This window comes from Pongo pygmaeus, chromosome 20, assembly GCF_028885625.2.
Source record: "Pongo pygmaeus isolate AG05252 chromosome 20, NHGRI_mPonPyg2-v2.0_pri, whole genome shotgun sequence".
In the NCBI taxonomy this organism is placed as follows: Eukaryota; Metazoa; Chordata; class Mammalia; order Primates; family Hominidae; genus Pongo; species Pongo pygmaeus.
Window position 1 is genome coordinate 40,943,808 of NC_072393.2, and position 13,952 is coordinate 40,957,759.

General features: G+C 48.7%; 1 protein-coding gene across 1 annotated transcript; it reads left to right on the forward strand.

The window, feature by feature from the left end:
* Positions 1 to 2,549: 2,549 nt before the first annotated feature.
* On the forward strand, positions 2,550 to 13,947 carry LOC129019511 (cytochrome c oxidase subunit 6B1). Its single transcript, XM_054462173.2, has 5 exons — positions 2,550 to 2,628; positions 2,884 to 3,234; positions 6,056 to 6,172; positions 9,756 to 9,856; positions 13,755 to 13,947. Exons 3-5 carry the CDS (start codon positions 6,067 to 6,069, stop codon positions 13,806 to 13,808), a joined length of 261 nt encoding a protein of 86 aa, XP_054318148.1. The 5' UTR covers positions 2,550 to 2,628; positions 2,884 to 3,234; positions 6,056 to 6,066; the 3' UTR covers positions 13,809 to 13,947.
* The last annotated feature ends 5 nt before the right edge of the window (positions 13,948 to 13,952 follow it).

Here is a 13,952-nt window from a genome sequence, read left to right on the forward strand (position 1 = left end):
TGGACCCTCCCCTCAAGGAGCTCACAGTCCAGTGGGAAGACAGACCCATCACCAGAGTGTTTTGAGCTGGGATGAGAAGACTCCAGGGGATTGAGCGAGGCCAAAAGGAGAGACCTGATCTACCCCAGGAGAAGGGTCAGGGGAGACTCCCTGGAGGAGGAGACAGCTGATTTGAGAAGTCAGGTAGGCAAAGAATGTTACAGGCAGAAGGAACAACAAGATCAAAGGCCCAGAGGTGGACGATCTCATACCACTGCTCAAAACTATCAATGTGGGCCAGGCACAGTGGCTCACACCTGTAATCTCAGCACTTTGGAAGGCTGAGGCAGGAGGATGGCTTGAGGCCAGGAGTTTCAGACCAGCCTGAGCAACATAGGGGAGACCCCCATCTCTATTTAAAAAATTAAAAATAAACGTGGCTACAGCAGCAACAGGGACCAATTCATAAAGGATCTGCGGGCCGTGGTGAGGAGCCTGGACTTTGTCTCCAGGGCTCCTGGGGAGCCATCGAGGGTTTTGTTTGTTTTTTGAGATGGAGTCTCGCTCTGTCACTCTGGCTGGAGTGCAGTGATGCAATTTCAGCTCACTGCAACCTCCAACTCCCAGGTTCAAGCAATTCTCCTGCCTCAGCCTCCTGAGTAGCTGGGATTACGGGTGCGCACCACCACGCACAGCTGATTTTTGTATTTTTAGTAAAGATGGGGTTTCACCATGTTGGTCAGGCTGGTCTTGAACTCCTGACCTCAGGTGATCCACCTGCCTTGGCCTCCCAAAGTGCTGGGATTATAGGAGTGAGCCACCATGCCTTGCCCCCATCAAGGGGTTTTAAGTGGGAAAAGGGATTTGGATTTTAGGAAGATCTCATTGCAGAGGATGAATACATGCATGTAAACAGGTAATTCCACAAATAATCACAATGTTGATGGACACAGAATGTGTAAGAAGAGGTCCCTGACCCAATTCCGTCTGGATACTTCACCTCAGATGGTATGTGAGAAGCTTTAGAAGCCAGATTGGGGAGGAAGGAAAGCAGTTCTCTTTCATAGCTCCCTCTCCTAGTCCCCAGATGCTTCCTTCATTTCCACAAGAAATTCTTGCATTCAGCAAATATTTACAGACCACTTCCTGTGTGCCAGGCACTGCTTTAGATACAATGGTGAATGAAAAAGGCAGACAAAAATTCTTCCTTTATGATGATTCTTTTCTATTGAGGGAGGCAAAAAGAGGTAAACATAATTTAAAAGAACAGATATAGCCGGGCGCGGTGGCTCACGCCTGCAATCCCATCACTTTGGAAGGCCAAGTCGGGCAGATCACCTGAGGTCAAAAGTTCAAGACCAGCCTGACCAACATGGAGAAACCACATCTCTACTAAAAATACATGCAAGCCTGTAATCCCAGCTACTCAGGAGGCTAAGGCAGAAGAATCGCTCTAGCCCAGGAGGTGGAGGTTGCAGTGAGCCCAGATCGCACCACTGCACTCCAGCCTGGGCAACAGGAGCAAAACTCTGTCCAAAAAAAAAAAAAAAAAAAAAAAAGCCAAATTAGCCAGGTAGGGTAGCTCACGCCTGTAATCCCAGCATTTTGGGAGGCTGAGGTGGGCAGATCACCTGAGGTCAGGAGTTCAATACCAACCTGACCAACATGGTGAAATCCCCGCTCTACCAAAAATACAAAAATTAGCTGGGAGTGGTGGCGTGCGCTTGTAATCGCACCTACTCGGGAGGCTGAGGCAGGAGAATCACTTGAACCCAGTAGGCGGAGGTTGCAGTGAGCCAAGATCGTGCCACTGCACTCCAGCCTGGGCAACAGAGTGAGACTCAGTTAAAACAAAAAAAGAAAGAAAGAAAGAAAAGGGCCAAATTGTGTAGATCATTTATAAGGACATTGGCTTTAGACTAAAAGTCAGACCAGTGTTCCTCTGGCTGGGTGGACATATTGCAGAGGGCAGCTGGAAGCCAGGAGACCAGAGAGTGGGCTACTGCCATAGCCCAGTCTGAAGGTGATGATGGCTTAAACCAAATGTGCTAGAGGAAGATTATGGTTATATTTACAGGCAGAACCAACAGGATTTCTTGATAGGTCAGCTATCGGGTGTGAGAGAAAGACCGGAGACAAGGACAACTCTGTGGCTAGAAGGACAGAGTTAGCCATTTTCCCAAATGGAATCCTTTCTGCCAGACCCTTCATAGATCCAAGCTTTAACTCCTAACCCCACCTGCCTGGGATGCAAGACTGGTTCTTGAGCCCTTGGACACTCAAGTGTTTGTTAATCTGTGCTTTTTGAGGTTTGGGAAAAGATGGTAACGAGCAGGGAGGTAAAATCTGGGCATTCTTCATACCGTGAAGAGTGACACCTGGGGAGAGATTGGTTTGTTTTCAATCCCCTAACAATTGGCGCTGTAATTATTTAATATTATAAGGGTAGCGATTTTTGTGTTTTGTGCAGCGCACTTTCTCAACCCGTAAAGTTCCTGATGGCCGGATACGGTGGGTCACGCCGGTAATCCTAACGCTCTGGAAGGCCGAGGCGGGAGGATCGCTTAGAGACCAGGAGTTCGAGTGCAGCCTGGGTAACACAGCAAGACCCCCATCTCTACAAATGCATATATATATCCAGGAGTAGTGGTGCGCACCTGTAAGCCCAGCTACTTGGGAGGATGAGGCGGGAGAATCGTTTGAACCTAGGAGGCGGAGGCTGCAGTGAGCCGAGATCGCGCTACTGCACTCCAGCCTGGGCCATAGAGTAAGACCCTGTCTCAAAAATTTTAAAAAAAGAAAAAAAAATTTTTAAAGAAAAGAAATACCTGACACAGAAAAGGCGTTCAATAAATATTTCTTGCATGAATAAACGTACTTTCGCTGGGACATTTTTCCCCACAGCCACCCTCCAGCCAGCCCCGGGATCTATAACGCTCTCTCCGAGTGAAGACACGGTGGTGATGAGACCGGGTAACCACAGGCGCCCGAGCCCCAGCCGCGCAAGCTCACGATTGGGCCCGAAGCAATGATGAACAAGCATTTAGCCCAATAGAAAGTGGTAGTACTCTTGCTAGGCGTGGCTTGAATGACTTCGGTGGCCTCCTCCTGGGAGGGAGCTGAAGCTGCTCGGAAGACTCCCCTAGTCCCCATGTCTCTCAGCTTCCGGCTGGTCGTAGTTCCGCTTCCTGTGCGACTGTGGTGTCTTTGCTGAGGGTCACATTGAGCTGCAGGTTGCATCCGGGGTGCCTTTAGGTGAGTGTGGAGGGTTCTGTAACCTGGGACCCCAGTCTAGCGGGCTGAGGAGCCGGACCCCAGCTTCCCCGAGAACGGGTTGAAGCTTCCGGCTGGCGGCGTCCGGCCTCCCTGGACCCCGGGGCCCTGTTGTTCTGTTCATCGTAAGAGCTAACAATGATACGGTTCTTCCTTGATGCCAGGCAACATCCGAAACAACTTTAATTGATTCATTTAACTCTCTCACCAGCCCTATGAGATAGGGCCTGCGATTATCCCCTTTTGTCAGTAAACAGGCTCAGAGATACCAAGCGACCTAGCTGAACCTACACAGCGACCAGGATTTGGCCCAGGAGTTTGTCCTCCAGGGCTCTTCATGGCTAATTCACAGGCGTGGCCTCTCGCGGCTTGCCTGGGCCGCAGCCTGGCTCCCGGGTGTCCAGTCCATCCTCCGTTTTGGACGTTGGAGGGGCCGCAGCGTCATCTCCGATGCAGCCTCATCCTCAGATACCGGGTCGAGATCTCGCCGGTAACCATCCTTCCTACTGCGTCTGTGCCCCGGCAGCTGGTGTTTTACACCCCACTTCCCCACCGAAAGACTGTTTTAGTGCTCCAGACCCCCACCACCACCTTGCGTCGCTTGAATTTGACACTGCTCTGCGAGTCTCTGTATAGCCCCACGACTCCTAGGAGTCCATGGAATATAGATACTTTTCTCTCAGGTTCCCGACGAACACTGTCACTTCTTCAGAGACATTATATTAAAGGTTTTTAGCCCTGGGTCCGCAGAATTCAAGGAATGCTAGTACTTGAATTGGGGTGGGGGGTGGAATTACATCTGTGTTTTTACTAACCTTTTGAGGCAACAACCTCGGTAGTACTAGCAGCAGCTGTGATTTTGTTAGCAATGAAAATCATAGACATTCCTTTTTTTTGTTTTTCTCCTTTTTTGAGACAGGGTCTCTGTGTCACCCAGGCTGGCGTGCAGTGGAGAAATCTTGGCTCACTGCAACCTCTGCTTCCCTGTGCAAGCAATCCTGCCTCAGTAGCTGGGACCACAGGCACGCGCCACCACACCTGGCTAATTTTAATTTTTTTTTTTTTTTTTTTTGAGACAAGATCTTGCTGTATCGCCAAGGCTGGAGTACAATGGCACAATCTCGGCTCACTGCAACCTCCGCCTCCTGGGTTCAAGTGATTGTCCTGCCCCAGCCTCCCTGGTAGCTGGGATTACAGGTGCACGCCACCATGCCCAGCTAATTTTTTTAGAGATGGGGTTTCACCATATTGGCCAAGCTGGTCTTGAACTCCTGACCTCAGGTGATCCGCCCACCTCAGCCTCCCAAAGTGCTGGGATTACAGGCGTGAACCACCTCTTCCGGCCAATTTTAATATTTTTTTGTAGAGATGAGATGGGGTTTCACCATGTTGCCCAGGCTGGTCTTGAACTCCTGGGCTCAAGTGATCCTCCCACCTCAGCATTCCAAAGTGCTGGGATTACAGGTGTGAGCCACTATGCTCCACCCGAAATCACGGATATTCTTATATCACATTGTAACTGCAAATGTCACAAAATACTATATTCATTCATGATTACTTCAAAATTGTATTTTTTTTTTTTTTTTGAGACTGTTTTTGCTCTGTTGCCCAGGTTGGAGTGCGCTGGCACAATCTCGGCTCACTGCAACCTCCGCCTCCTGAGTTCAAGCGATTCTTTTGCCTCAACATCCGGAGTAGCTGGGATTATAGGCACCTGCCACCACGGCCAGCTAATTTTTGTATTTTTGGTAGAGCCAGGGTTTCACCATGTTGGCCAGGCTGGTCTTGAACTCCTGACCTCAGGTGATCCACCCCCCTGGCCTCACAAAGTCCTAGGATTACAGGCGTGAGCCACCGCACCCGGCGAAAATTGTATTCCTTAATGAATCCTCAGCTGGATAGAACTGCTTTTCTTTGTGATGCTGTGCAGGTTTTTTTCACTTCATGTGCTCATGGAAACTGTGCAATTTTTAAATACATTTAAACATATTCAGGCCGGGTTTGGTGGCTCCCTTCTGTAATCTCAACATTTTGGGAGGCCAAGCTGGGCGGATCATTTGAGGTCAGGAGTTGGAGAGCAGTCTGACCAACATGGTAAAACCTCGTCTATAATACAAAAAAATTAGCAGGGCATGGTGGCAGGTGCCTGTAATCTGAGCTATTTGGGAGGCTGAGGCAACAGAATTGCTTGAATCTGGGAGGTGGAGTTTGCAGTGAGCCTAGATCATACCACTGCACTCCAGCCTGGGTGACAGAGCAAGACTCTGTCTTAAAAAAAGAAAAAAAAAAACATATTCAGCGAGAGGTTTCTGGGATTCATCAGACTGCTGAGGAGTTTGTGGCACCAAAAAGATTAAGAATCTTTGCAGTGTAGATTATGCCAACAACGGAGGCAGCCCACCAGTTATTTTTATACCATTTAACCTTAGGAAGTCACTTAGACAGCCTGTTCCTTCCTCGTCTGGGCAATGGTGATAGTAATAGTTCCTACCTTTCAGAGTTGCTGTAGGAGTAAAGTGTGTAGAACAGTGCCTGGCATGTAGTAAGCACTCAGTGAGTGTTAGCTCATGTTATTTGGGGACCAGGCTTGATTTTGCTGAGGAGTTGTACCCCACCCTGCCGCCACCTCCACACTCAGATGTGTGGATTCGCCCTGCCCCTCATCTCTGTGTATGATGAGAAGCAGGAACTTGTTCGCAGCCAGCCCATTGTTCTGTGCCTGCCCTCTTCCATTGATCCTGGGTGGTCTGGCTTGCTCAGGGCCCCTGGGGCCCCTGCCAACACCTACTCCTTTCGCCTCCAGGATTCAGCACCATGGCGGAAGACATGGAGACCAAACTCAAGAACTACAAGACTGCCCCTTTTGACAGCCGCTTCCCCAACCAGAACCAGACCAGAAACTGCTGGCAGAACTACCTGGGTAAGCAGGACCTTTCCCTGGCCACATACCTCGAGTCACTCACTGCTTGCCTCTTCCTAGGGGACCCATCCACCCCAGCCTCCTCCCTTTTATTCTGAACATCCTTACTCTGGAAGGCCCATGCCTCTCATCACCTGCTGTTCAGGTCCAGGCTAGGGTTACAAACTTTAGTTCCTGAAATGATTTTTTTTTAATTTAAATTTTTTTTTTTTTTTTTTTGAGACGGAGTTTCACTCTTGTTGCCCAGGCTGGAGTGCAATGGCACGATCTCGGCTCACTGCAACCTCTGCCTCCCAGGTTCAAGCGATTCTCCTGCCTCAGCCTCCCTAGTAGCTGGGATTACAGGCATGTGCCACCATGCCCGGCTAATTTTGTATTTTTAGTAGAGCCGGGGTTTCTCCATGTTGGTCAGGCTGGTCTCGAACTCCCGACCTCATGTGATCCGCCTGCCTCGGCTTCCCAAAGTGCTGGGATTATAGGCATGAGCCACTGCGCTGGGACTAATTTAAATTTTTTATTATTATTATGGTTTTGTTTTGTTTTGTTTTCCAGAGACGGGGCCTCACTCTGTCACCTAGGCTGGAGTGCAGTGGTGCAATCATACCTCACTGCAGCCTCAACCTCCTGGGCTCAAGAGGTCCCCCTACCTCAGCCTCTCGAGTAGCTGGGACCACAGGCCCACACTACTGCACTTGGCTAATTTTTTTGTAGAGAAGAGGTCTCAGTTTGTTGCCCAGGCTGGTCTCAAACTCTAGGCTTCATGTGATCTTCCTGCCTCAGCTTCCCGAAGTGTTGGGATTATAGGTGTGAGCCACTGTGCCTGGCCCCTACAATGATTTTTTTTAAGCTGTATGTGTGTGCGTAATGTAACATGTACAGAAAGCACATAACAAACATGTACAGCTAAATGAATAATTCTAAAGTGAACCCCTTGTGCAACCATAACCTGGATAGAAAAGCAGACATTGCCCACACTCTCATCTCCCTGCCTTCTTTTTTTTTTTTTTTTTTGAGACGAAGTTTTGCTCTTGTTGCCCAGGCTGGAGTGCAATGGTGCGATCTTGGCTCACTGCAACCTCCGCCTCCTGGGTTCAAGCAATTCTCCTGCCTCAGTCCCCCAAGTAGCTGGGATTACAGGCGCCCGCCACCACACCCAGCTAATTTTTTGTATTTTTAGTAGAGACGGGGTTTCACCTTGTTAACCAGGATGGTCTCAATCTCCTGACCTCGTGATCCGCCCGTCTCGGCCTCCCAAAGTGCTGGGATTACAGGCATGAGCCACCGCGCCTGGCCTCCCCACCTTCTTTATGTCCTGTCTGGAACACAACACCCCGCTCTCCCCAGTAGAGAAGTGACCCCACTAACTGGAGGTGATCACATCTTTGTTTTTGTTTGTTTTTTTGTTTTTGTTTTTGAGACTGAGTTTTTTGTTTTTGTTGCCCAGGCTGGAGTGCAATGTCACGATCTCGGCTCACTGCAACCTCCTCTGCCTGCTGGGTTCAAGCAATTCTCCTGTATCAGCCTTACTAGTAGCTGGGATTACAGGCGCCCACCACCATGCCCAGCTAATTTTTTGTATTTTTTTTTTTTTTTTTTAGTAAAGACAAGGTTTCACCATGTTGATCAGGCTGATCTTGAACTCCCGACCTCAGGTGATCCACCCACCTCAGCCTCCCAAAGTGCTGGAATTACAGGCGTGAGCCACTGTGCCCGGCCTCACATCTTTGTTTTTTACCACCATGTTTATTATTTTATTTTATTTTATATATGTTATGTATGTTATGTTATGTTGTTATGTTATTGATGGAGTCTCTTTCTTGTTGCCCAAGTTGGAGTGCAATGGCACGATCTCAGCTCACTGCAACCTCTGCCTCCCGAGTTCAAGTGATTCTCCTGCCTCAGCCTCCTGAGTAGCTGGAATTACAGGCGCTCGCCACCACACCCAGCTAATTTTTTTTTTTTTTTTTTTTTTTTTGAGACGGAGTCTCGCTTTGTCGCCCAGGTTGGAGTGCAGTGGTGCAATCTCGGCTCACTGCAACCTCCGCCTCCCAGCTTCAAGCAGTTCTCTGCCTCAACCTCCCAAGTAGCTGGGATTACAGGCGCCTGCCACCGTGCCCGGTTAATTTTTTTTTTTTTTTTTTTTGTATTCTTAGTAGAGGCAGGGTTTTACCATCTTGGCCAGGCTGGTCTCAAACTCCTGAGCTCAAGTGATCCACCCGCCTCAGCCTCCCAAAGTGCTGAGATTACAGGCGTAAGCCACTATGCCTGGCCAATTTTATTTATTTATTTATTTATTTGAGACAGAGTCTCGCTCTGTTGCCCAGGCTGGAGTGCAGTGGTACAATCTTGGCTCACTGCAACCTCCGCCTCCCAGGTTTAAGCAATTCTCCTGCCTCAGCCTCCTGAGTAGCTGGGACTACAGGCGCGTGCCACCACACCTGGCTAATTTTTTGTGTTTTTAGTAGAGATGGGGTTTCACCATGTTGTCCAGGCTGGTCTCAATCTCCTGACCTCATGATCCGCCTGCCTCAGCCTCCCAAAGTGCTGAGATTACAGGTGTGAGCCACCGTGCCTGGCCATTTTTTTGTATTTTTTTTTTTTTTTTTTTGAGACGGAGTCTCGCTCTGTTGCCCAGGCTGGAGTGCAGTGGCGTGATCTCGGCTCACTGCAAGCTCCGCCTTCTGGGTTCACACCATTCTCCTGCCTCAGCCTCCCGAGTAGCTGGGACTACAGGTGCCCGCCACTGCGCCCAGCTAATTTTTTGTATTTTTAGTAGAGACGGGGTTTCACCGTGGTCTCGATCTCCTGACCTCGTGATCCGCCTGCCTCGGCCTCCCAAAGTGCTGGGATTACAGGCGTGAGCCACTACGTCCACCCAATTTTTTGTATTTTTAGTAGAGACAGGGCTTCACCATGTTGTCCAGGCTGGTCTCAAACTCCTACCCTCAAGTGATCCACCTGCCTTGGCTTCCCAAAGTGCTGGGATTACAGGCATGAGCCACCATGCCCGGCTACCACTGTGTTTAGATTCACCTCTTTGTGAACTTTATAAATACTGTATGTATTCTTTTGTGTTTGGATTTTTTCATTCAATACCTTCTCAGATCCATACATGCTGTGACATATAGCTTGCTCATTTTCATTGCTGTCCAGTGTTCTACAATTTGTTCTATGCCTGCACACTTGTGTGATTTCCATTTTGGAGTTCTTACAAATGGTGTGGCTGTAAACATCTTTATAAATGTAATTTTGCTGGGTGCAGTGGCTCACACCTGTAATCCTAGCACTTTGGGAGGCTGAGGTGGGGAGATCAAGACCAGCCTGGCCAACATGTCGAAACCCTGTCTCTACTAAAAATACAAAAATTAGCTGGGCATGGTGGCAGTTGCCTGTAATCCCAGCTACTCAAGAGGCTGAGGCAGGAGAATCACTTGAACCCAGGAGGAGGTAGAGGTTGCAGTGAGCTGAGATCGCACCATTGCACTCCAGCCTGAGTCACAGTTTGAGACCCTGCTTCAAAAAAAAAAAAAAAAAAAGTGTTCCAACTCTTGATCTGGACTGACTTGAACCCCTTTCTTCACAGACTTCCACCGCTGTCAGAAGGCAATGACCGCTAAAGGAGGCGATATCTCTGTGTGCGAATGGTACCAGCGTGTGTACCAGTCCCTCTGCCCCACATCCTGGGTATGTGCCTCCTGCCGGGGCTCTTGGGATGCTGGGGTGGGGTCTTAGCAGAGGTGAGTGTGGTGGCTTGGTGGGAGCTCATCTGTGAGGGGCAGAGGGAGGACAGGGCACCACGCTGTCCCAGGACTCAGTGCCTTTCCTCCCGCCTAGAATTGCCTCCCTTTCTCCTTCTGCTGATGCCTCTCAACCAGTCAGGGCTCTCAGCTGAGGCGACCAGGGCGCTTTGCTAGATGTAGCTCGCTCATGCACTCTCCAAATACACACTCAACACTGGGTTCCCATCCCTGTGTAGCTCACAATTCTGTGCAGTCCTGTCCTTTTTTATTAGGAACATTTTCTTTTCTTTCTTTTTTTTTTTAAGACAAGAATCTTGCTCTGTCGCCAGGCTGGAGTGCAGTGGTGCGATCTTGCCTCACTGCAACCTCCGCCTCCTGGGTTCAAGCGATTCCCCTGCCTCAGCCTCCCAAGTAGCTGGGACTACAGGTGTGCACCACCATGCCCAGCTAGTTGTTTGTATTTTAATAGAAACGGGGTTTCACCATGTTAGCCAGGATGGTCTCAATCTCCTGACCTCATGATCCACCTGCCTTGGCCTCCCAGAGTGCTGGGATTACAGGTGTGAGCCACTGTGCCTGGCCCTATTATGAACATTTTCAAAGTAGAGAGAATAATTCATTGACCTCAAATACATCCATCGCCCAAAATGATTAGTTACCAAGATTTATCCACAGTTTCTTCGTCTACCCCTTTTCTTTTTCTTCTTTCCTTTGCTGAAGTATTCTAAAACAAGTCCCAGACACGTCATTTCACCCCTGTCTACTTCAGTGTGGACTTCTAAATAATGACACAGTAAGACAGTCCTTTCAGCCCTGATCTGACCAAATCTGTCTTCAATATTTAATAGCTCTTTGCTATGCCCCTGCCCTTTGTTTAAAAAAAAAAAAAAAAAAAGGTTTTTAAAGACAAAGTCTCATGATGTTGCCCAGGCTGGACTCGAACTCCTGAGCTCAGGTGTTCCTCCTGTCTCAGCCTCCTGAGTAGCTTGGACTACAGGCATGTGCCACTGTGCCTGTCTCTCTGTCTCTCTCTTTTTCTCTCTCTCTCTCGCTCTCTCTCGCTCGCTCTCTCTCTCTTGCTCTTTCTCACTCTTTCTCTCTTTCTTTCCTTTCTTTCTTTTCTTTCTTGAGCCTTGCTCTGTTGCCCAGACTGGAGTGCAGTAACATGATCTCGGCTCACTGCAGCCTCAGCCTCCTGAATAGCTGGGACTACAGGCATGAGCCACCACACCTGGCCCAATTTTTGTATTTTTTTGTAGAAATGGGGTTTCGCCATGTTGCCCAGACTGGTTTCGAACTCCTGAGCTCAAAGCAGTCTGCCTGCCTCAGCCTCCCAAAGTGCTGGGATTATAGGCATGAGCTACCGCACCCAGCTGAATCTTTCAAAATAAAAAAGATTACCCTTTAACTTGGCAATTCCACATCTAGGGGTGCTACAAAAATCTTCATGTACAAAGATGCCCATTGCAGAGTTTTTTGTAATGGAGAATATTTGGAAATAACCCAAGTTAAAACATCTATCTTGATGGTCTTTATGGAGACTGTGGTGATCTACATGCTGGCACACAGAAAGAATGCTAAGACACAGGAAAAGCAAGTTGCACAACAATCTATGTAGTAGGAGTCAATTTGCAAGGATGGAGTTTTTATTGTGTGGTGTGTGTATGTAAATAAAGTAGGCACACACCGCTGGCACTTATTATGGGCCAGCTATGTTGTTAGCCCTTTTTTTTTGAGATAGAGTCTTGCTCTGTCTCCCAGGCTGGAGTGCAGTGGTGCAATCTCAGCTCACTGCAACCTCCGCCTTCCGGGTTCAGGCGATTCCCCTGCCTCAGCCTCCTGAGTATCTGGGATTACAGGCGCTTGCCACCATGCCCAGCTGATTTTTGTATTTTTAGTAGAGACAGAGTTTCACCATGTTGGCCAGGCTGGTGTCAAACTCCTGACCTCAGGTGATGCACCTGCTTCGGCCTCCCAAAGTTCTAGGATTACAGGCGTGAGCCACCACGCCCGGCCATGTTAGCACTTTACATCACATAAGGTCAACATGCTAAAACAACCGTATGAGGTAGGTACTATTGTTAGTATCCTCATTTTACAAAATTGGAAACTAAGGCCCAGAAAGGTTGAGTAACTTGCCCAAAGTCACACAGCTAGGAAGTGATGGAGCAGGGATTCAGATTCAGCCTCTCTGTTGTCCATGCTTTCACCCACTGTTTGTTCTTGCACCAGTGGTCCTCACCCTTTTTGGCACCAGGGATGAGTTTCATGGAAGACAGTTTTTCCACAGACAGGGTTGGGGATGGTGTAAGGATGAGTCCAGCATATTACATTTATTGTCCACTTTATTTCTGTTATTATTACATTATATAATAAAATAATTATACAACTCACCATACTATAGAAACAGTGGGAGCCCTGAGCTTGTTTTCCTGCAACTAGATGGTCCCATCTGGGGGTGATGGGAGATAGTGACAGATCATCAGGCATTAGATTCTCATAAGGATCGTGCAGCCTAGATCCCTCGCATGTGTAGTTCACAATAGGGTTCACACTCGCGCTCCTATGAGCATCTAATGCTGCCGCTGATCTGACAGGAGGTGGAACTCAGGCAGTAATGCGAGCATTAGGGAGTGCTTGTAAATATAGTGGAAGCTTCTCTCGCTCACCTGCCACTCACTTCCAGCTGTGGGGCCCAGTTCCTAACAGGCCACAGACCAGTACCTGGTAGGTACTGGTTGGGGCTCAGGGACCCCTGCCTTATAGCATAAAATGTGAGCGTGTATGTATATAAAAACGTTTATGCTTGTAACTGCCTGTGAGGTCCACAAAGAGTAGAGTGTTACTTTCAGGGAGTGTTAACTTGACATAGGCCTTATATGGGCCTTTTCCTTTTTTTTTTTTTTTTTTTTTTAAGAGACAGTCTTGCTCTGTCACTCAGGCTGGAGTGCGGTGTGCTGTGGTAGCATCATAGCTCACTGCAGCCTCGAATTCCTGGGTTCAAGCAGTTCTCCCACCTCAGCCTCCCTAGTAGCTGTGACTACAGGTGCATGCCACCATGCCTGGCTAAGTTTTGTATTTTTTGTAGAGACAGGGTTTTGCCGCGTTCACCAGGCTGGTCTCAAACTCCTGGACTCAAGCGATCCTCCCACCTTTGCCTCCCAAAGTGCTGGAATTATAGGCATGAGCCACCATGCCCGGCTTATTTTTTATTTTTTGTAGAGATAGGGGTCTTGCTGTGTTGTCCAGGTTGGTCTCAAACTCCTGAGCTCAAGCAGTCCTCCCACATCGGCCCCGCAAAGTGCTGGGATGACAGGTGCGAGTCACCACACCCTGCCTCCATCATTGTTTATACTAAGCATCGCCTGTGGTCAGTGGTGGGATTGCACTGTGTATTCTGTTTGGCACCTTTTTTGCACTTGACTATGTATCTTGAAGATCCATCCATTCATGCCAGAACATAAATCAGCCTCGTTTTTTTTCACAGCTGCCTGCTATTCCATCTCCCCTATTTGGACAAACAGCATAGTGTTGACTCGAGGTTTTCAAAGCAGGGCCCACCCTTGGAGCTCTATACAGTGACAGATCTCCCCATCGACAGCTCTGCAGTGGGCCTGGGGTTTTCCTGCCCATTACTGTCCTTCCAGCATGTCAGCTTGTTCAGAACAGTGATTTCTGTCTTTTGGGGTCACTGCTGATTCCCCGGCCCCTAGAATAGAGGTTGGCACACAGCAGGTACCTGTGGATATTGGTTGAACAAACAGATGGGCAAAGTGAGGAAGATAAGAAGTCCATCCATTCGGTTTCCCCACTGTGGAGGGAATAACACTGTCTTTCCACAGGTCACAGACTGGGATGAGCAACGGACTGAAGGCACGTTTCCCGGGAAGATCTGAACTGGCTGCGTCTCCCTTTCCTTTGTCCTCCGTCCTTCTCCCAGGATGGTGAAGGGGGATGTAGTACCCCGTGATCCCCACCCCGGGATCCTAAATCAATCATGACTTACCTGCTAATAAAAACTCATTGGAAAAGTGAGACTA

What these genes read in the sequence shown, in the direction of transcription:
- LOC129019511 (XM_054462173.2), top strand. Translation starts at nt 6,067, where the DNA reads ATGGCGGAAGACATGGAGACCAAACTCAAGAACTACAAGACTGCCCCT. An exon ending in CTGCTGGCAGAACTACCTGG is followed by an intron (nt 6,173 to 9,755) that starts GTAAGCAGGACC and finishes CTTTCTTCACAG; the next exon opens with ACTTCCACCGCTGTCAGAAG. An exon ending in CCCTCTGCCCCACATCCTGG is followed by an intron (nt 9,857 to 13,754) that starts GTATGTGCCTCC and finishes GTCTTTCCACAG; the next exon opens with GTCACAGACTGGGATGAGCA.